Below are 22,163 nucleotides of genomic sequence, written 5' to 3' on the forward strand. Positions count from 1 at the left end.
AAAGTCAGTATGCAGTTCTGTTGCAGCCTCTTGGGGATACCTAGGAGCCATAATTTATAAGTAGTGGACACAGGTATATTTATTAATCATGAGCATCATTGTGAGAGGGATCTTTGATGTTGTGTTGTACAATAGCAGTGGAATGTTCAGATGACATTCCTATGGCACGGCTAATTCAACATGCAATTTCTTTTGCTCACAACCCTTCTTTCTGAAAAAGCAACAATACACCACTGGTCTAAGCACAAAATGGCACTTCAAGGCATGCTGACAGCCTGAACAGTGCACATTAGCTGTAATGTCCCATTTACAACTGGGGACACAGTGCGCACTATTTACTTTTACCTTTATTACTCACCCTGCTGTACACAGCAAATGTCTGTGAGTATTGAAAAAATGGTTTCTGGTCAAAAAATGCAAGTCATGAGGGTAGAGCTAAATCTGATTAAGCAATTTATAAATTAACAACAAAAATGTTTTGGGCCGTACATGGAAAGCAACCATCATGAGAAACGAGTGGAAAGTGTCAAAGTAACACTGGACAATACCAGTGATCATCTTTGTAAACTTTGGCTACTTGCTCTTTAATCAGCAACCAGATTTCGTTTCGTGGCTGATCATATTCCATTACACATCACAAATTTCCTTTACTCAAAAGTAGGTTTGGAAGAAGAACGTCCCAATTCAGGAAATTTATATTGTTTCTCAGTTCTCTGGCACACCCTTTTGGTTCCTGATCCTATATATTATTTCTGGGAATTGTTTTTGCTCTGTCATCATAAAAAATATATATTGAAAGCACTATTGCTAAAACATAATTCTGATGCCACATATGCTTTCACGGGGAAACAGTTCATTTAGGACATGAAACTACTTACTTGGTTATTAGTATTCATATCTTCTTCTGTTACTCTTGCATCTGATGCTTTTGAAGGCATATGACAAAGATTCAGACTCGTGCGAGGTGTGAAGCCAAATCGGATCACTTCTTGTTCAGCAGTGCTTTCTGACAATGACTTGTATGATGACATGTGATCCTCATTTGCATCTTGATAATCTTCCAATCTGCATAAGTGATTTACATTTTTAGACTGTAATATCAGTACACAAAACATTATTAAATAAGAAACAAAAAGATTATTAGTGGCAGTTACATTTTTTACCTGTAAGGTGTAGAGTATGATGCTTCTGTACTGTCCATGATTATTATGGTCCCTCGGTTTACACTGACTTTACCAAATGATTGTAGAGCATTGAGCAGTGCTTCCTCTTCTTTCAAATCAGCTTTCACTTGCATAGGAGGTTTAGGCATATCACCTCTAAAAACAGATTGTTGATGAATGTGTCGATAAGTCGACTTTGCAAACATTACAAGTATCTTATTTGACAGAAAAGTACTACAGCTAAAAATACGGATTATCTTGTAGTTGCATGGAAAACTTCAACAACATACATTTGTATTTTATTTATCTATCAGGTTCCAAAGCTGCTTGGTTTACAAAATGCTGATCAAAAAAATTATGAAGAGTTAACAAAATATGAAAAATAACATTACAGAGAGAAGTTCTTGACTACAGCAAGAAACTCTTGTACAAAATTGAAGTGGTGCACCACAAGGAACCTTTTAATACAGATATGAAGACTTCATAATTATCACACTCTTTTTGTTGTGCTGATAGACAATGAAAATGAGCCCTACCAAATAGCGCAGACCTTTCTGTACAATACTTTGAGTGTTATCCAAGTGCAAATTATTTTTCTGTCTAGCACTCACCGAACATCTGAATGATGTAGTTTCTTATGATTTAGTCAATACTGTCAACAAAAAATCACATGATGGAGTACACATACAGGGATACAAGAGTCAGACTTCTAAGGCACTTCAAGAATGGTCTCTACAAAATTAATGACCTGACAACATTGATCTGCTTGATTACCTATTTCTGGGCTCAAAAGATCTGGTGTTGCACTGTTGTCTGAAGACTGGTCTGATGAAGCTCTCTGCGCATCATCTGCAAAACTACTCCAGCCTACACATATCTGAACCTGCTCACTGAATTCAAGCCTTGGTATCCACAGCAACTTTTCCCTTCCTCACGTCCCTCCATTACTAAAAGTCATAATTCCTTGATGCCTCAGGGTGTGCCCATCAGCCGATCCCTTCTTTTTGTCAAATTGTGACATACATTTCTTTTTTCCCCTCAAATTGATTCAGTAGCACTCCATTAGTTATTCGCTCTACCCATTTGAAAGTCTGCATTTTATATCCTCAGTACTTTAGCAACTGTCAATGAATTTACTGTTTGGATAACAAAATAACTAATATTTTTACTGTCATTTTCTAATCTAATGTCTGATTTAATATGAGTGCATTTCATTATTCTTGTTTTACTTCTGTTGATGTCCATCTCATAACACCTTTTCCACACACAATCTATTCTGATATAACTAAATCTTCCTTGAGACATCTGAATCTCATCTTTTATTTACGATAATGATAGAAGCTGAAGAAACAAATTAAAATTTGTGCCATGGCTGGGACTTGAACGCAGGTCTCCCTGTTCACTGGGCAGGTGTGCTAGACACTACACAACCACAGCATTATAGCTAACACAGCTGCATGCATAGGCAATTAAAGTCAAATGCCCTCCCTAACACAAACTCCAATTCACATCTTAAGCTTATTTTCCCCTTCTTAGATCATCACTGTTGCCAAGGCTCTCAAGTATTGGAACAGCAACCCAGTGTTGGACACAATGGGGAAATCCTTCCTGTTCAACTGTCCTTCCAAAATCTTTGCTGCCTCCAACACAACTGCAATATTATCAGCAATTCTAAAAGTTTAATTCCCATTTCAAATCTCTCTCTCTCTCTCTCTCTCTCTCTCTCTCTCTCTCTCTCTCTCTCTCTCTCTTGCTTAAAGCACAGATTGGATAAAATCACGGATAGGCAACAACAGTGTCTCACTCCCTTCTCAACTGCTGCTTCCATTTCATGTCCTCTAAGTCATAAGTACAATATGGTTTCAGCACAAGTTGTAAATAAATTTTTGATCACTGTATTTTAACCCTGTTACATTCATAATTTTAAAGAATCAAAGAATATGTTCCCATTAACAGTGCACAGAGCTGCCCCAAAATACATAACTGAAAGATGTCCTCCCCTAAAATTAGTCACTATAAATGGAAGAAAATACATCTGGAATTAAACGAGTACTGCTAACTCTGCAACAAAAATATTGTCTCTAAGTAATATGCAGAATAGTTTACACAGAATATAAATCTTGAAAAAAAAATGTACTCGCATTTATATAATAAAGAAAATCATGTTCTTCACCTACAGCTAAGGACAAATTATTTCCTTCCGACTGGGAGGGTGTAATTGTGTCATTGCTGTAGGACTGATTTAACAGAAATTTGTTGATGCCCATTTCTGAGCAGTGTTTCTTTTTTCTTTCTTCGGTTTAAAGGATTTTCTCCTGAACAATAAGAAAACAGACTGCAAAGGGATGGTTTATTATAATCGTTTGTCTCTCACTTCCTTGGCAGCCATTCAACTTTGTCATTCCTTCAGATTCAGACATCCCCAGTACCCAGCAGACTGACACTGTCTTACCATTCTATCACAAGAGCGAGAGAGAATAATAATTACTTTAAAGGCACCTATGGAATTTTAAATATGACACAATTCACTCCTTGGTAAATTCTTGACTACTCCTGCAACTGGGCACTTCATGAAAACTTAAGATTTACAATATGGAGGTGTTGGTATGGCAGTGAGAAAAATGACTTTTGTATCCATCAAGTGAGACAAGCATACCAGTTTTTCATCAAAATAAGGCCTATAAATCTCAATGCATTTCTAAACAAAGGAAAGTCTAGGATATAACAACAACAACAACAATATGCAAAACATAAATTGCTACTCACCACTCAGAACAGTCATTGAGTCACAGACTGGCACAATGGAAAACAATGGTAGAAACATTCAGCTTTAGGACAAAGTTCTTCTTCAGAAGTAGGAAACACACACAAGCACAATTTACGCACATGAAGCCAATGTTGTCTCTGGGCACTAAGGCAATTGTGTCAGATGTGAGAAGCAGTCTAGTTGGGGTTATAGAAGAGGTACAGGTTGGGGAGGGCAAGGGGTGGGGGAAAATGCTAGTGCTGTCTGTTGGAGCATACAGGGTGGCAATAGTGACAGGATAGAGCCACTATGTGCAGCACTAGGAGGCCGTGCTAGGTGGGGAGGGGGATGGGAGGAGGAAAGTGGTGAGAAGAGAAGTAGACAAGGACAAAAGTGTACATATGCATGATCCCAGGACAGAAAGCATGGAGTGGGAGAAGGGAGTATTTGACACCATGCCCCATGGCAGACTGTTAATGAAGGTACAAGTACATGGAATAAGTTCATAGATATGTGACTCCAAGACTTCTTAAGTAGCAGAACCCAGTATATTGTCCGAACAGCGAACAGTCAACAGACACATCACATCAGGACTGTCCCAGGGAAGTGTGATAGGACCACTTTTATTTTCCACGTACATCAATGATCTGGCACACAGTGTGAGTAGCAATCTGTGTCTGTTCGCTGATGATGCTGTGGTAAATGGGAAGGTGCCATCATAGTGTGACTGTAGGAGGATACAAGATGACTTTCACAAAATTTCTGGTTGGTATAATGAATGGAACCTAGCTCTTAATGTAACAAATGGAAGTTAATGCAGTTGATTGCGAAAACCAAACACGTAATGTTTGAATACGGCAAAAGTAGTGTGCTCCTTGATGGGCCACAATGATTAAATATGTAGGTGTAACATTGCAAGACAATATGAAATGGAATAAGCATGTGAGAATTGTAGTAGGGAAGGCAAATGGTCAACTTCAGTGTATTGAGAGAATTTTAGGAAAGTTTGGTTCCTCTGAAAAGAAGACCATATATAATGCACTATTTCGACCCATTCTTGTTCTGTTTGAGTGTTTGAAATCCACAGCAGGTTAGATTAAGGGAAGACATTGAAGCATTTCAGAGGCAGACTGCTAGATTTGAACAACATGCAAGTGTTATGGAGGTGCTTCGGGAACTCAAATGGGAATTTCTGGAGGAAAGGAATCATTCTTACAAGAAACATTATTGAGAAAATTTAGAGAAACAACATCTGAAGCTGACTGTCGACTGGTTCTGCTGCCGCCAACATACACTGTGCATAAGGATCATGGGGATAAGATATGAGGAATTAGGGTTCATAGGGAACCGTATAGACAATCATTTTTCCTTCACTCTATTTGTTAATGGAACAGGGAAGTAAATGATTAGTAGTGGTACAAGGTACCATCTGCCATGCATCATACAGTGGATTATGGGAATGAAGGATATTTTCCAGGGAGAGCTTCCAACTGCATTGTTCAGAAAAAACTTGTGGTGGTGGTGGTGGGAAGAATCCAAATGGCACAGGCTGTGAAGCACTCATTAAAGTGAAAAACATCATGTTCAGTCACCTACGCAGTAACTGGGTGCTCAAGCTGTCGCATGGCCACAATTTGATGGTTGCCATTCATGTGGACAGATAGCTTAATAGATGGCATATCACACAAAAAGTAGCACAATGGTTGCAACTTTGTTTGTGGATACCATGAGCATTTTTAAAGGTAGCACTACTTTTGATGAGATGGAAGATACCTGTGACAGGAATGGAGCAAGTGATTGTGGAAATGTGTGTTGGACAGGTCCTACATCTTAGGATTTTGCAGAAATATTAGCCATGGCGCAAGAGGCTGGGAGCAGAGGTATTCTTGTCCATCTTACTCCACTCATGTTCTCGAGCAGCACTACCTAATAGGAAATTGCCATTAGTCTCAACAAACAATGATTCTCGTTAAACATAATCCTGCCACCGATCTCTTCAACTGGTTGGTGCAAGTCAGGGCGTTCTCCCTGTAGCACTTTGTAACTGATTTTATTGGGATGCTAGAAGAACAAAGAAAAGTCTTTGGAGTTTTCCTTGAGCTCTCAAAGAGATCTGATTGTGTATGTGACAGCACACTAACACACAAAAAGAAGCATAAAACAAGTGATGCTCTAATTTTCAGTTAGTAAAGTTTGGTGTACTTTAGGGATCAACCTTGGGCCGCTTCTTTTAAATTTGTATGTAAATATGTGGTGGTGGTGTGTTGGGGCTTATGGGCGCTCAACATCGAGGTCATCAGCGCCCTGACACACATTAAAAGGAACGAACGTGGACAGACCTAAGAAAACTAAAGCACACACTCAAAGAAAGCAGGAAAAGAAGGAAAATGTTACATAAGAAAGTAAAACCTAAGGAAAGGGGAAACATAGCAACAAGAATGTCACAGGAAATTGTTATTGGCTGCCCACTTACATAAAATATGGGCTAGCTTGTCACACAGTGAGCAAATTAAAATCCTCTCCCTAAAATCTTTGTAAAAACATTTGACATGTCACAGAACTTTAAAACATTTGACATGTCATAGAACTTTAAAACTTTAGCCACATTCGTCCGAGTGTTGCCTAAAAGAGATGGCAGGTCTGCTGGCAAGTCAGCTGCGGCCCGCTGGTCAGAAAATAAAACGCAATCCAATAAAACGTGGCGCACAGTGACCTGGACGCCGCAAGCACCACACATTGGAGGGTCCTCTCGCCGGAGCAGGTAGCCATGCGTCATAGGGCTGTGGCCTATTCGAAGCCGAGTGAGGAGAACCTCGTCCCGTCGATGGGGCTGAAAGGAAGTACATCACACACGTGTTGTGGGCTTGACTATACAGAGCTTATTGTCAGTCACTTCCAGCCACTCATCCTCCCACCGACGCATAACCCGTGAGCTCAACAGCGAGGTGAGTGCGTGCAAGGGGATAGCACACTGAGATACTTGTGGGGCGAGACACGCCTCCTTGGCTGCGAGATCTGCCCTTTCATTCCCAGCAATGCCGACATGCCCCGGAACCCACCAGAAAGCTACAACCTTCCCCAGTCGCTGTAGTTGGAGGAGGGCATCCTGGATGGTCTGGACAGTTTTGTCTGCCGGATACAAACATTGCAATAAGTGAAGGGCACTGAGTGAATAGGAACAGACAAGAAATTTAGGAGAGGAAGAATGTCTCAGGTGCTCCAGTGCCTGCAAGATCGCAGACAATTCTGCATCAATGACAGCGAAAGTCTGAGGCAGGCGGACCTTGAAGACACAATCTGGAAAAACAACTGAGCAACCAACAGAATCCCCTTGTTTCAACCCATCCATAAAAACAGCTACATAGTTGTGGTGCTCAGATAAAATGGCAGAAAATGCTGCATTAAAAACGGTGGAAGGAGTGCAATCTCTCTTTTACTGCAATAAATCTAAAATCACTCCGGGCCTCTTCAGTAACCAGGATGGCAGGCGGTTAAAACCCTGGATTTGGGGTTGTACAGACTCCACACCGAGGGACTCTAGTACACGTTGCACACGGATCACAAACGGCAACGTAGCGCGGGGACGGCGGGAAAAAAGGCGGTCCAGAGGTGGATGGGCAACAAGATGGTGAGCAGGCGAGCTGGGAGCTGCAAGAAACTGACAAGCCTGGCGCACGAGCAGGAGCTGCCGCCGGATGGTAAGTGGCGCTTCCCCAGCCTCAGCACAGAGGCTGGGTATGGGACTGGTCCGATAAGCACCCGTGGCCAGTCGAATCCCAGCATGGTGAACAGCGTCAAGGATCTGCAAATAAGAAGGCCTCACTGACCCATATACTGTGCACCCATAGTCCAACCGTGAACGCACGAAAGCTCGGTAAAACTGAAGGAGACACACCCTGTCCGCTCCCCAAGACCTGTGGCTGAGGCACTTGAGAATGTTGAGTGCCTTCAGGGTTCTGGCTTTCAAGTCACGTAGGTGTGGCAGCCATGACAACCTGGAGTCAAAAATTAGGCCCAGAAACCACACTGTCTCTCTAAAATGTAGGACAGTATCCCCAATATGCAAGGCAGGCAAAGTAAAAAGACGGCGAGAATGATTAAAATGAACACACACACACACACTTATCGGCAGAGAACCGAAAACCCGTCTTTGCAGCCCACTCCTCTAACTGCCGCACTGTTAGCTGCAACTGACGGCTCACGGTTGCAACACTGGAGGAGAAACAGAAAACAGCAAAGTCGTCCACAAATTAGGAGCACTGTACTGGACTCCTCACTGTAGACGTTATACTGTTGATGGCTATGGCAAAGAGGGTAACGCTTAAAATGCTGCCCTGGGGGACACCGTTCTCTTGCTCAAAGCGATCAGACAGTGTGTACCAACGTGGGTCCAAAAAAACCGCTGAGACAGGAAAGACCGAATGAAAATCGGGAGGCGGCCACGAAAGCCCCATTGATGCAGTTGTGCAAGAATACAGTATCTCCAAGTAGTATCATATGCCTTACTGATATCAAAGAAGATAACAATACAGTGATACTTACGGAGAAAAGCCTCCTGAATAGCCGTCTCTAGGAGGGTCAGGTTGTCGACCGTGGACCGAAATTTTCAGAATCCACACTGAAAGCGGCTAAGGAGCTGTCTGGTCTCTAACAGCCAGACCAGACGCCGGTTAACCATCCGTTCCAGGGTCTTTCTGACACAGCTTGTCAAGGAGATACTACGATAACTACTGGGACATGTGCGGTCCTTTCCTGGTTTGAGGAGAGGGATGAGGATTGCCTCCCGCCACGAGGTGGGGAACACTCCTGTCTGCCATATGAGATTAAAACATTCGAGGAGGATTTCCTTTGACGCCGCTGGCAGATGTTGAAGCATGGAGTACCGGACGCGGTCGTAACCCGGTGCAGTGTCAGATGTCTCACTAAGAACCAATTCAAGTTCCCACATGGAGAAAGGGGAGTTGTACGCCTCAGAACTGTTCGACCGAAAGTCCAAGTTCACTCTTTCGACAGTCACCCGGTAGCGACGAAACGCTGGATCCTGATTTACAGTCGCAGTACTTTGTGCAAAATGCTCTGCCAGCATCTGAGCAATGGCTCTGGGTGTCTTTTGGAGGCATCCCTGGTTCAGGACAGCAGCTATCGGTAAATGGCTATGTTTACCGGAAATCTTCCCATACTTTTGTGGAACAAGTGGAACGGTTGATGGAGTCCAGGAACGCCTGCCATGACCTCTTCTTGCTCTCCCGTATAATCCGACGACACTTTGCCCTCGCCACCCGAAAAGCTGCAAGGTTCTCTACAGTTGGCCGGCATTTGAACCTACGCAGAGCTGCCCGCCTAGCCCTGATTGCACAGCGGCATTCCTCGCTGCACCAAGGGACAGGCTGCCGCTTCGGTTGTCCCGTGGACTGTGGGATGGACGCTTCACTGGCGTGGTGGATCACTTCAGTAATATGATCCACCCATTCCTGGACACTGACCCGATGTTCAAGCTGGGCGAGTTGACTATACAGTGCCCAGTTGGCTCTACCGAGCACCCATCAAGGCGGTTTCCTTTCTGGTTCCACTGCATGTGGCAGGTGAATCCGGTTGGGGAAGTCATCGCTGCCATGTAAGTCATCAACCACTTCCCATGCAGCAGTGTGGGCGATGGCTGGAGAGCAAAGCGATAGATCAATGGCAGAGAACAACCCAGTTACAATGCAAAAATGCATGCTTTGACCTGTATTTAGCAAATGGGCACTGGTAGACAGAAGAAGCCTCTCAATTGCTCTTCCCCTGGGGCAAGTACTCACAGAGCCCCAAAGCATATTGTGTGCATTAAAATCACCACAGAGGATGAAGGGGTGGGGGAGCTGTGTAAGAAGATCACTGAGAGCCTCTTCGTCAAGCACATCATGTGGGGGCAGGTAAAGAGAACATACTGTTAGCATATGGCGCACATGTACTAATATTGCAACTGCCTGTAAATCCGTCGTGAGGGAGAGAGGCGAGGAGTGGTAGTCTGTGTTGACGAAGATACCTACTCCTCCTCGAGCTCTCTGTCCACTCAGGTCGTCCTTTTTGTGGAGGACATAACGACGTAGCTCTGAGGTGTATGTTTCCCTGAAATGTGTCTCTTGCAGACATACACACATAGGTCTATCCTGAATCAATAGACGTAGTTCCTCCACATGTGTCCTGGAGCCATCACGGTGGTTGTATTTTCTGCCTCTCTTTCCGCCGAAGTGGGGAGACTGCAGCGGGTGGAGGCTCAGTCTTGGGGCGAGATGATTGCCCCATATTCTCAGACTCCATCAGCTCTGGGGAAGAGTCTGATGAAGCGTCTAGCGGGACCACATTAACATGATCCGAGGGTTTACCAGCCGATTTAATCTGCTGGTGCTGCTTCACATGGGCTTTCCTTTGTTTAGAGGGCTTTGCTGGAACCGGAGCTGGGGCGTTTATGTCCATGCTGGGCTTTAGAACAGCCTCAGCAGTCGGAGATGCCTGGGGCTCTTCAATGTGAGCTACTGTACCTTTCTCTGCTGTTCTAGGAGGGGCTACAGGCGCAGATACAGTTGCTGCCTTGCAAGTGCACTGACATGTGCACGTTTCGTGCCAGCACTAACAACCTCCGTCTGTGTAGATGCATCGACCTTCAGAGGCGGCTTCTGAACAATGGAAGCAAAGGACGTAACGAATGTGGGGGGCTGCATGGCCTTAAAGATCTTTTTGGCTTCACTGTAGGGGATACGCTCAGTTGTTTTTATTTCTTGTATTTTACGTTCCTCTAGGAAGATTCTACAGTCCCTACTCCAAACAGGGTGGCTTTCAGAACAGTTTACACATCTGACAGGCGACGAACAGTCAATTCCGTCATGGGCAGCCTTACTACAGTTGCCACACATCGCTTCCCCCTTACACCCTAGAGATGTATGCCCAAAACGCTGCCACTTGAAACAGCGCATTGGGTTTGGGACATAAGACCGGACCTTTAGTCGAAGAAATCCTGCCTTGACATGTTCTGGGAGTTTGGGGGTATTGAAATTAAGAATGAAGGAGTCTGATTTCACCAGGTTCCCATCCACCCTTCTCATGATGTTCTGAACGTCAACAATTCCCTCCTGAGCCCACTCACTCTTTTAATTCTTCTACAGGAATGTCCACGAGATCCCTACAGGTAACAACACCCTTACTGGAGTTCAGAGTGTATTCCCCCAAGCTTTTAGCTGTTTGAAGGTTAACTGCTTGCTGAGCAGTTGATGTTTCAACAAGCAGTGTCCCATTCCGTAAACTCTTCACTGATTTTAAAGTTCCAGCTATTCCTTCTAGACCCTTTTGGATATAGAATGGTGAAACCTTTTCAAAGGAACCCTCTTTCCGTTTTATAATTAAAAACACACTCTGGTTTTCAGTATGTGCTCTGTTACTCTGAACTGCTGTACGTTTGCTGACGCCGGAGTCAGGAGGACTGGCTAACCTAGCCCTCTTGTTGGATTGGGCGGTAGTGCCTACCAGCGGTCCACCCATCCCACTGGCCAGCGAAAAATTAGGAGGAGGAAAAGAGGAAGAATTCGTGGTAGTCATGGTCGTCCCACGAGCAGCTAGGGAAACTTACGTCCATCCAGACAGAGCCCCGCATGCCTGGATAAGCCTTGTACAACTGAGGTGCGACAGGTTCCCCAGAGGTTGCCTGCTAGCGACTGTTCCACCTCAACAGCCATGCATCTTATCGGCGCGCAGCAAACCTTAAGATTGAAGGGTTTTTTATAGAGGTATGTACCGTCCTCGCAATCCAGGCAACCAAGCCAAGATCCCCAGTCCCTAAGACACACACAACGTTCCACCGTTGCGCCAAACGGTGGTCGCTGAAGCATGCCCAGAGCTTACGGTATCAGCAGACTGGCAGCGCACACCAGTCCACAGCTCGAGGACCCCGGGTTCGCCAAGCCCGTACCCAGCAAATGAATGCTGAGCCCCCTGAGGGAGTATGTAAATAACATGAAAGCAGCAGTAGTTGAGACTGTAGTAGTGTTCACACATGATACTTCAATCACAGTAAAAAATAACTAGCTAAAAGAACTAGATTAAAAATACCAGTGTGTAAGAGAGAGAGAGAAAACTGGTGAGTGCACAGTGTACACTACAGAAGTAAAATGGGGAAAGTGTAAACTTCTGATAACATGAAGATGAGAGTGTTAACTTTTGTAACTTATGTAAAGGAAATCCTGGACTAGTATTGGGCATTTTATCTAAAGGTGAGTAAATAAAGTTTCAATTAAATTAGGTATCTCTGTGTACATTATATGTATAAAGACAATCAAAATTGTATGTGCTTTGAATACACCTACACAGTGGAAATTGTCTACAGATAAATTAATGAATTAAGTAGTAACAAACTGTGTACAAGCAGCTAGTGTCTTTACAGATCCATTATAAATGGAAAGCATTCTACATCTACATGACTACTCTGCAATTCACATTTAAGTGCTTGGCAGAGGGTTCATCGAACCACAATCATACTATCTCTCTACTATTCCACTCCCGAACAGCGAGCGGGAAAAACGAACACCTAAACCTTTCTGTTCGAGCTCTGAAGATATGGTCAACATAGCACATTGACCTGCAAGGCTTTGCCTGCTCTGTCACTCAGAATATTTTACCATTAAAATGACAAACCACAGGGAGATGTAGTCAGACTGCATGCATCTGGCAACAAACAATGCATAGTCTTAGACAGATGGGACCACAAGGTGAGAGGCCATGCATCAGTTACACAAATCTGCAGCATTTGCTCTATTTGTCCATATACTTGTTATTAATTATTTACTTACATAAATTTTCAATGAAATACACAAATCAAGATAGTCCTAAAAGAGATTTTTTTTTAAAATAAGTATTTTCTTCCCTGGCTTCCCAGATTCAGGCTATGATAAGCCTGTTCTGGTTCGCCATACTGTTCTTGAGCTGCCTAATAACCACCTTTCTGAACTTTTGTAGTGCATGGCTTTCTTCATTATTTTGGTCTCCAAAATAAACAGAAGGTGTTCCTCCTATTTCTTTATTTCGTGCACTTTTTCTCTGTTCTTTATTTAATCCAAAATTCAGCCATTATTGGGATGTTCCTGATACTCTCTTCTGCTCTAGTCTTTTACAGCTCTAAAGAACTTCATCTCTGATGTTGCCAACTGCCTATGATTCATCCTACTTGGAGCTAAAAACACTCTGCTTTATACAAAAAGGTTGCAACTGCCATTACTTTCTGTAATTTCATTTGTACACCTTTCTCCACTTTCACTCTATGGGTTTTTATAGTTGTCCCACACCAAGTGTCAGTTTTGTTTGCTTATATCTTTATCTTGTTCATAGCAATGTTATTAGAAGGAAAGTTGCACCTCACCATATAGCCATATAGCAGAGATGCTGAGTCACAGATAGGCACAACAAAAAGACTGTCACAATTATGGCTTTCAGCCATTAAGACCTTCGTCAACAACACACACACACACACACACACACACACACACACACACACACACACACACACGACTGCAGCCTCAGACAACTGAAACCACACAGCTAGCAGCAACACCAGTGCATGATGGAAGCGGCGGACTGAGGGAGGGTAAGGAGGCTGGAGTGGGGAGAGGGAGGGATAGTATGGTGGGGTGGCGGATAGAAGTGCTGTAGGTTAGAGTGAGGGTAGGAAGAGGTGGGGGGGGGGGGGGGAGTAGAGGAAAAGGAGAGAAATAAAAAGACTGGGTGTGGTGGTGGAATGACGGTTGTGTAGTGCTGAAATGAGAACAGGGAGGGGGCTGGATGAGTGGGGACAGTGACTAACAAAGCTTGGCGAGGCCAAGATGGATATGGGAATGTAGGATGTGATGCAGGGAAAGTTCCCACCTGCACAATTCATAAAAGCTGGTGTTGGTGGGAAGGATCCATAGGGAACAGGTTGTGAAGCATTCATTGAAATGAACACTCTGGCAGCGTGTTCAGGAACAGGGCGGTCAACTTCTTTCTTGCCCACAGTTTGTTGGTGGCCATTCATGGGGAAAGACAGGTTGTTGGTTGTCATGCCTACATAGAATGCAGCACAGTGATTGTAGCTTAGTTTGTAGACCACATGACTTGTTTTACAGGTAGCCCTGCCTTTGATGGGCTAGGTGATGTCAGTGACCAGACTGGAGTAGGTGATAATGGGAGGATGTATGGGACAGGTCTTGCGTCTAGGTCTATTACAGGGGTATGAGCCTCGAGGTAAGGTATTGGGAGGAGGGTTGTCTAACAATGGACGAGTATATTGTGCAAGTTCAGTGGACGGCAGAATACCACGGTGCCAGAGGGGAGGGGGGGGGGGGGGGGGGGAAGAGATAGTGGGCAGGACATTTCTCATTTCAGCACACAAAGAGAGGCCTTTAAAGGCTGAAAGCTGTAATTGTAAGAGTCTTTTTGTTGTGCCTACCTGCGACTCAGCATCTCCAGTGTATGGTGAGTAGCAACTTTCCTTCTCATAACACTGTTACATTCCATCCTGGATTTTCCATTGTTTGATTTATTCTGTTCATAGGTCATGTAGCAACTCAGCTACAAGCAATAATGCTCTTGCTTCAATGTTGTGCAATTGGGGCAGATTGCTGATCTCATCGATTCCTTTCCCAGGAGCACACTACCTAAGTTTTAGTTGCCGAAATCTTCAAACATAAATGCAGATCGCACAGAGATGCAGCTCATATCCTCCAGTTTGTCTTAAATTTTTTAACGGTTATTTGACTGTCTGCATACGCAACATGTTCACAAATTATTACGTTTCTAATTTGACTCCAAAAGGAAATGTCCTTGGTTCACATCAAGTCAGCTAAAAAAAAAAAAAAAAAAAAAAAAAAAAAAAAAAAAAAAAAAGAAAGCAAATTCTTTGGCTGATTTTATACCTCTAACAATGGCTGTTTGCCACTGTCTTGATTCTGATACTGGAATAAATATTCTGAACTAATTTGATCATGTCTTAGATACCCTCTTTACCACATTTTCTCCCACAACTTATTTCCATCAATATTATCAACAGCTTTTTCAAAATCCTCCAAAGCTAGGTGTTATCTCCAACCTCAATTACTTTTTTTTAAACTATCTGTTTCACTGGGAAAACATTATCACTTCAGGACTAGCTTTCTCAGAAGCTTCAGATATTTATGAATATTTCAGTACTACTTTTCCATACACTTTGTTGGCTATATTTGAAAGATCCATGCTTTATTGTGAGCCTTCATCTTTTCTTTTTAGAAAGCAGAGAAGACTTCTTGTATTCCATTGCCCAGTATTTCATTCCACCTGTAGCACGCATTGAAAAAAATGAAAAATACACACGGGAGCATTCTAATAACCATAGGTCAAGGAAACTAGGTACATGTAGTATTTTTGAATTCAAAAAAGCATTTTACACACCACCGCAGAAACATTCGTGACTGGATTGAGGATTTTTGGTATGGAGTATGCAGCACATTATCTTGGACGGAGATTCAATTAAAGAAGTGGAAGTAACTGCAGGGTGCCCCAACTAAGTTTGTCGGAACCCTGTTTGTTGATGTACATTAATGACATGCCAAACAATACTAATGGTAACCCCAGGCTTCGTAGATGAAGCAGTTATCTATTAAGAAGCACTATCTGAGAAAAGCAGCACAAATTTTCAAGCAATTTTGATAATATTTCAAAGTGCTGTGAAAATTAGCAACTTCCTTTACATCAAACAATGTAAAATCCAGGATGGAATGTAACAATATTGTGGAAAGGAAAATTGCTACTTACCATATAGCAGAGATGCTGAGCTGCAGATAGGTGCAACAGAAAGAATGTCACAATTATAGCTTTTGGCCAGTAAAGCCTGTCGTCAAAATTAGACGACAAACTGACATATACATACTCACGCAAACCCAACTCACACACGAGCCTGCAGTCACAGGCAACTTAGGCAGGTTTAGAAATGCAAATAGTGCATTCATAAACTGATAAAATTTAGTATGCTATCACTACAACAACAATTAGTGATAATTACAATCAGACAACTTATAAAAATAGCTAGGTGCATACATTTTTACAGATATGAAATCGAATGACCACATAGGCTCAGCTGCACGTAAAGCAGGTAGCAGACTTTGGTTCATTGCTGGATACTGGAAAATGCAATCTGCCCACAAATGGGACTGCTTATAAATCATTCGTGCATCCCATTTTAGAATATAACAAGTATTTAGGGACACTTACCAAACGGACTATTAAGGATTACCAAACATATACAAAGGCAGTACAAATAGTCACAGGTCTAAGTGAATTGAAGGAGTGTGTCACAGAAAAGCAGAAAAATCTGAGTTAGCAGATTCTTAAAGACAAATTATCCCATGAAAGCCTACCAAAACTAGACTAATTACAACACACACAGAGGCATTGCACATGTATATGCAGAGATAGATAGATAGTTTTCGGAAAACACTTGTATTCCATGAATATCATATTTAGTCCATAGTTTGGAAAACACTTGTATTCCATGAATATCATATTTAGTCCATAGTTTCCTAATTTCTTTCTGGTAATGAAAATAATAATGAGCAACAGCAGACAAGTTTATATAAGGACTTTAAAAAATATTGTGAATTATTAACAGATGATAAGATTAAAATATTTAGGCCTAGTTTGAATAGTTTGATTAGTGAAGATTACCTGACATGAGAAGTCAAATTAATTCAAAACTATTACACAATTAAACATAAATCTCTACAATCTGTCACATTATATACACTATAATAACAACAAAAACTATCAATTATTGACAAAATTATTTAATTGGATGGATAAAAAAAATCTATGTACCAAGTGGCGGCAGAACACACACATAAAATACTGTTGTAATTGGCAAGCTTTTGGGGCCAGTAGCACCTCCTTCAGGCAGGAGTGTAGAAGGGGGAAAGAAGAAGGGTGAAGGAAAAGGACTGGAGAGGTCTAGGAAAAGTAGTAGATTTCAGGAAAGTCACCCAGAACCGCGAATCAGGGGAGACTTACTGTCTTTCCTTCTCATCCCATTCAGTAAGTCTACCCTGACCTGTGGTTCTGGGTGACTTTACTGAAACCTACCCCTTTCCTTAGACCTCTCTAGTCCTTTTCCTTCACCTTCAACCCTTCTGCTTGAAAAAGGTGCCACTGGCTCCCAAAGCTTGGCAATTACAACAGTCTTATGTGAGTGTTCTGCCACCACTTGGTGAATAGATTTTTTTATCCACCGGATTAAACACTACACTATAATAAGTATGAAACACTCACATGGCACAAAACTAGTAATTGCTGAAATATTAATAATGTTCTTCCAGGTTTTCTGCTCAATGTAGATGTAGAATTGTTAGTTCATTTTATGCAAAATATTTCATGACCAACCTAGCCATCTACTTCAGGTGTTGCAAGTTTTGTGGTTATATGTATTTGCTACCTGGATTCCAACCAGGCTGAACTATTGTTGGTCTCATACTGCTGTTTATAGCCAATTTCGATTTCTGACAACAACTCAGCAGAACACCTTGCAGCACACTATCAATCAATCATGCTGGAAAAACCTGAGATAACATCCCTTCACTCTCATGAAATAATCTTTGCTATTACACAAGTAGTTACTCTTTATCAGTCTCAGCTACTGTGGCATATTCTCTCACTGTACTCAGGTTACTTCCTGCACTTTGTACGTTAGTGAATAGCTTGTCGGAGTAAAACTAATAGCTGATCAAGGGAAAGTTTCACGTTACAGAAAAGTGCTACCTGAATCTTGTCACGCGGCTCTACATGGGGCTCATTGCGAGCCCCTACTTCAAAAGTTTTATGCGCTTACAGTACTGTCCTATTACATATTCAAATGTGTATTGATAACATCACCTGTGTTGGGGTCCTGAAAATTAATAGCAGTTACCATGAGTCACACTAAAAACATGAGGGCCACTTTGGTGTCACTTGTTGTAACGCAATGACAACATACCTAAGGAGGCTGAAGAAGGAAACAGCTTTTAAAATGGACTTAAAAACATATATTTTTGAGAAGTGTTTATATTGTGGTGTGTTAGCTTGCAGAAATACTAGGTCCTTGCCTACTGATGAGTAGATTTTAATCTGTTAACAGATGTGCCATCTATGCTTTGTGTCTTTGAACAAGAACGTTCCTGAATGAGATTTTCACTCTGCAGCAGAGTGTGCGCTGATATGAAACTTCCCAGCAGATTAAAACTGTGTGCCCGACCAAGACTCGAACTTGGGACTGAGTTCGAGTCTCAGACGGGCACACAGTTTTTAATCTGCCAGGAAGTTTCAAGAATGTTTCTGCTGTTGACTTCCTGTTTTCTCTGTTTCAGATGCAGTACAACCTCCCTGCATTCAGGGAAGGGGTCAATTCCAAGAATAGTTGTGATGGACAAAGCGTTGGCAGATGGTTGTGCGTGTATATTTCTCATAAGTTTGACACAAGTTTCATGTTCTAGCTACGCAACTGATTATGCGCCTTGTGCATGATGGACTCGCATTCAGGATGAACGGGGTTCATACTCTATCCACTGTGAGTTGAGTTTTCCATAGGGTCCCCAAGTATCAAGGTTAATGGCAGGATGGTTCTACTGGTAAGGCCATGGTCAATTTCCTGCCCTGTCATCATCATCATCATCATCATCATCATCATCATCATCTAAAGCTGCCCTACTCTGTATATGTTTTACGTATGCATACACTATTTTTGTAATGTGTATTTTACATCACAGATACTGTTTTGTTGAATGATCAAATGACAACAAAATAAATAAGTAAATACTTATCTACAAAATCCAATTATGTTAATATTACTAATGCTTTAACACTAGTGTATTTTAAAACAACCACAAGTTGAATGAGCCAAAAATATTCATCTCATACTTTTATCACTTCCAAAACGGTAACATAATAACCTTTCTTGTGTCCTGAAATGTTCAAGTACGTTTTGTATCCTCTGTATGATCCGCCAAATATTTTTTCTGATGCGTGTTACCCACATATATAAAACACACTTTGCTAAACTGCTGTAGTTTGTCATCTTATATATATTACATTTTGACAAACTGTTAAAGTTTATCAGCTTTTCTTAAAACAAATACTAGTTTGTTTACAAATATTGTATTCACATATTTCTTACATTGAACGCTCCAGGAGAACACTTTCATGCGATTGTAACAGTGCCAGCTGTTGGCTCTGCAGAGCGTCTACTTGGCGTAAGAGTTGTTTCTCGCGAGACCTCAGTGCTTCTGCCAATCGTGCAAACGACGAACGGATTTCCGACTGAACCTGCAATGCAACGTAAGTGCAACAATTATGCCAAGCGGCTTACCAGAATATAAGTACTAATTAATATTTTTTATGTGGAAACTGATTAATGACTATCTCATTCCAAATGTTAAAATTACTTGCCGATGCTGTATTCGTTTCTAACAACTGTCTTGATTGTGCTAAAATAGCAGCAGCCTGGCTAGGTGATTTCAGATCAGTATTTGTAGAAAAGTCATCATCTTTCTTGTCAATCATTGTGCAGAAAATAAATTAACACCTTTATAAAAAAATCTGTCTCTAACCTACGAAAATCTAACTGTCACGAGATAATTCGGCGTAAATACCGTTAGTATATTTAGAACACTTTCGCTCACTACCACACACGCAGCCTTGCCATCAACAATGATACTATCGCGTTATACTACACTGCACAATCATGACAAACCAATGTCGCTATCGCTATGTTGTGCCAGCTGACAGCTTCGAGCAGGCGACACAATCATTTTGTTTTCCCACAGTTCCTAACCCTCGACTTTATACTTCGATCTCAAAGTAATTTCTATTTACTACTCCAGCGATACTACTAAACTGTCTGCGGCAGCTACAGGTATAAATTGTCTGCGCCCATAACTTCTGCGCAAACAGATCGTTGAAAATTACCGGAGTTTGGCACTGGTACAAAATACGCGCAGACATGATAGTCGTAGTTTTTAACAAAATTGTTCAGAAGTGTTACCGCGTATTATCTCTGCGCAGACAGATCGTAGTGTTTGTGTATAGGAATTAGCCTCAAATCACTCGCGAAACTGGTTTTAACTGAACAGTGAATTCTAAAATGGCTGTTACTTGTGCATTCATTATAGAGTTAGTTGCCGAATTTATGGCAAAGCTCCATACAAATTTTCTGCCCATGTTTAGTTCTTAAATATTCACAGCCTCAATGTAATACAATTCATTAACTTCTAGATCACTAATCTTTTTAAACAAATTAGAATTGCGTGCATTATTAAGCTTCTTCAATTGAGTATCCATTTATATAGAGTAAAAAATAATAATATTAAAAATTTTCACTCAAAATTCTGTGCTGAGCATCATATGTTAAATTTGTATTACCATACATGAGGATGCAGGCAATTGTATCTTTCGGAATTTTATGGTTAAAAGTGACTAATTTCATAGCAGTTTTCTGCGTGGCTAATAAATTCCTTCTACTAGACTTAATGACATAGAGGATAATTTTCAATAAAACTGAAGGGACTTACATTGACATCACCATGCAATTGAGTGACTCTTTAAGTCTAGGAAATCACCATATGCTTTCAGATAGTTATTATGTGGATATAGATTCCAAATTTCTTGAGGAAAAACTTCATTTCATCAATTCTTTATATAGACATTCTGTAATTTAACGTGGTTGAATAAAGAAGAATCAATTAGCTGATTATTTTTTTGATCAGTTTGAAATACAACAAAAATAAAATAAGGCATATGTATCAAATTCTGAAGAATTACAATAATTAGCAGTATCTAGTTCAAAATCTCTTTTTCCATCTAGTATGGCTGTTTCAAATGTTTGTAACTCAAAGAAAGAAACTGGAATTTTTGGATCTTTTAGGCTTTCTTCTTCTAGCTATAATGGATATTCTGTCTCACATTTTACGACTGGAACACAAATTTCCATAGAGTCTGCTACAGTTTTACCTTCTTATGAAAGTGTATCTTTTATTTCAATTTCATCATCGTTTTTATTAGCCCATCTAAGAATAGCATCTGCAGCAATTGAATTCGAAGTAAAAATTACTGTTAAATCTCATTCTCACATCATTTTTTTTATCTCTAAAAATTCACCCAACAAACCTAGTGGAAAAAGTACTTAATTTTTTTACTTTTTATCTTGCCATTACTAAGGATATGTCCTTTCATGGTTTACTCACGAGCTATAGTCTAAGACAATCGCATAAGGATAGATGAAGAAACGAATGCATGTTATATTCTAGACAAAATATTGTTCCCTTCCTTTATAGTGATGATCTCAAACAGTTTTGACACATAATTATCAATTAATTTTTTTATTTGATTTTCCATTATATGATTGATAGTCTGTACCATCAACTCCAATAGTATTAAAGCTCATGTACAACAGAGTATGATTAGGATGAACCCAACAATCTCCAATATTTATATTAATCTCTGTGCTCTTGATGGGTATGACTAAAACTAAAAACTCTCGATTTTGTCATGATTTAACAACCATAAAATATGCTAAGACATTTCTAATATAACTGTTACAAAGCACAATGGCAGTTAACCAAATTATCATTTTCAACAGTTACAGTAACTTCTAAATATTGAAAAGGTTCAATAATTGGAATATATACAGGATAATGTGCTTCATGAGTTATTGGTCCAGTTCACAGTTCGTGGTCTCGCGGTAGCATTCTCGCTTCCCATGCATGGGGTGCCGGGTGCGATTCCCAGCGGGGTCAGGTATTTTCGCCTGCCTTGAGATGACTGGGTGTTGTTGTGTCATCGTTATCATCATCATTCACCCCCAATTACGGTCAGAGGAAGGCAATGGCAAACCACCTCCACTAGGACCTTACCTAGTACGGTGGTGCGGGTCTCCCACATTGTCCCCTACACTCTGTTACAGAATATGGGACTTCATCATCATCATCAAATTCTGCATTAGGCTTGAATAAAGAAACAATATTAGTTTCTCTATGAAAATGATCAATGGGCTTTACAAACATTCCATCAGCCAGATTAAAATTTCTATTAATTAATTCAAATAGAATGGTTTTAGGAATATCATTAGTAACATTTTTTCAATTGCATTAATAATTTGATTATTACATTCTAGCACACTCGTAATATTATCTTCTTTTATATCTATATCCAACTTTACATCACTTTCAAATCACTTTCAACAGTAATTCTATTTCAAATCA

General features: G+C 41.1%; 1 protein-coding gene across 1 annotated transcript in view; it reads right to left on the reverse strand.

The window, feature by feature from the left end:
• The window catches only part of LOC126284143 (uncharacterized), a 37,188-nt gene extending 17,411 nt beyond the window's left edge, over positions 1 to 19,777 (reverse strand). The window contains exons 1-4 of the mRNA XM_049982860.1: positions 19,354 to 19,777; positions 19,082 to 19,230; positions 1,164 to 1,319; positions 879 to 1,065 (exon numbers count right to left, since the gene is read on the reverse strand). Of these exons, the coding sequence (XP_049838817.1) occupies positions 879 to 1,065; positions 1,164 to 1,319; positions 19,082 to 19,230; positions 19,354 to 19,467 (606 nt within the window). The 5' untranslated portion in view covers positions 19,468 to 19,777. The remainder of the gene's footprint in view (positions 1 to 878; positions 1,066 to 1,163; positions 1,320 to 19,081; positions 19,231 to 19,353) is intronic.
• Positions 19,778 to 22,163: the final 2,386 nt, after the last annotated feature.

Source organism: Schistocerca gregaria, chromosome 8, assembly GCF_023897955.1.
Source record: "Schistocerca gregaria isolate iqSchGreg1 chromosome 8, iqSchGreg1.2, whole genome shotgun sequence".
NCBI classification, from domain to species: domain Eukaryota; kingdom Metazoa; phylum Arthropoda; class Insecta; order Orthoptera; family Acrididae; genus Schistocerca; species Schistocerca gregaria.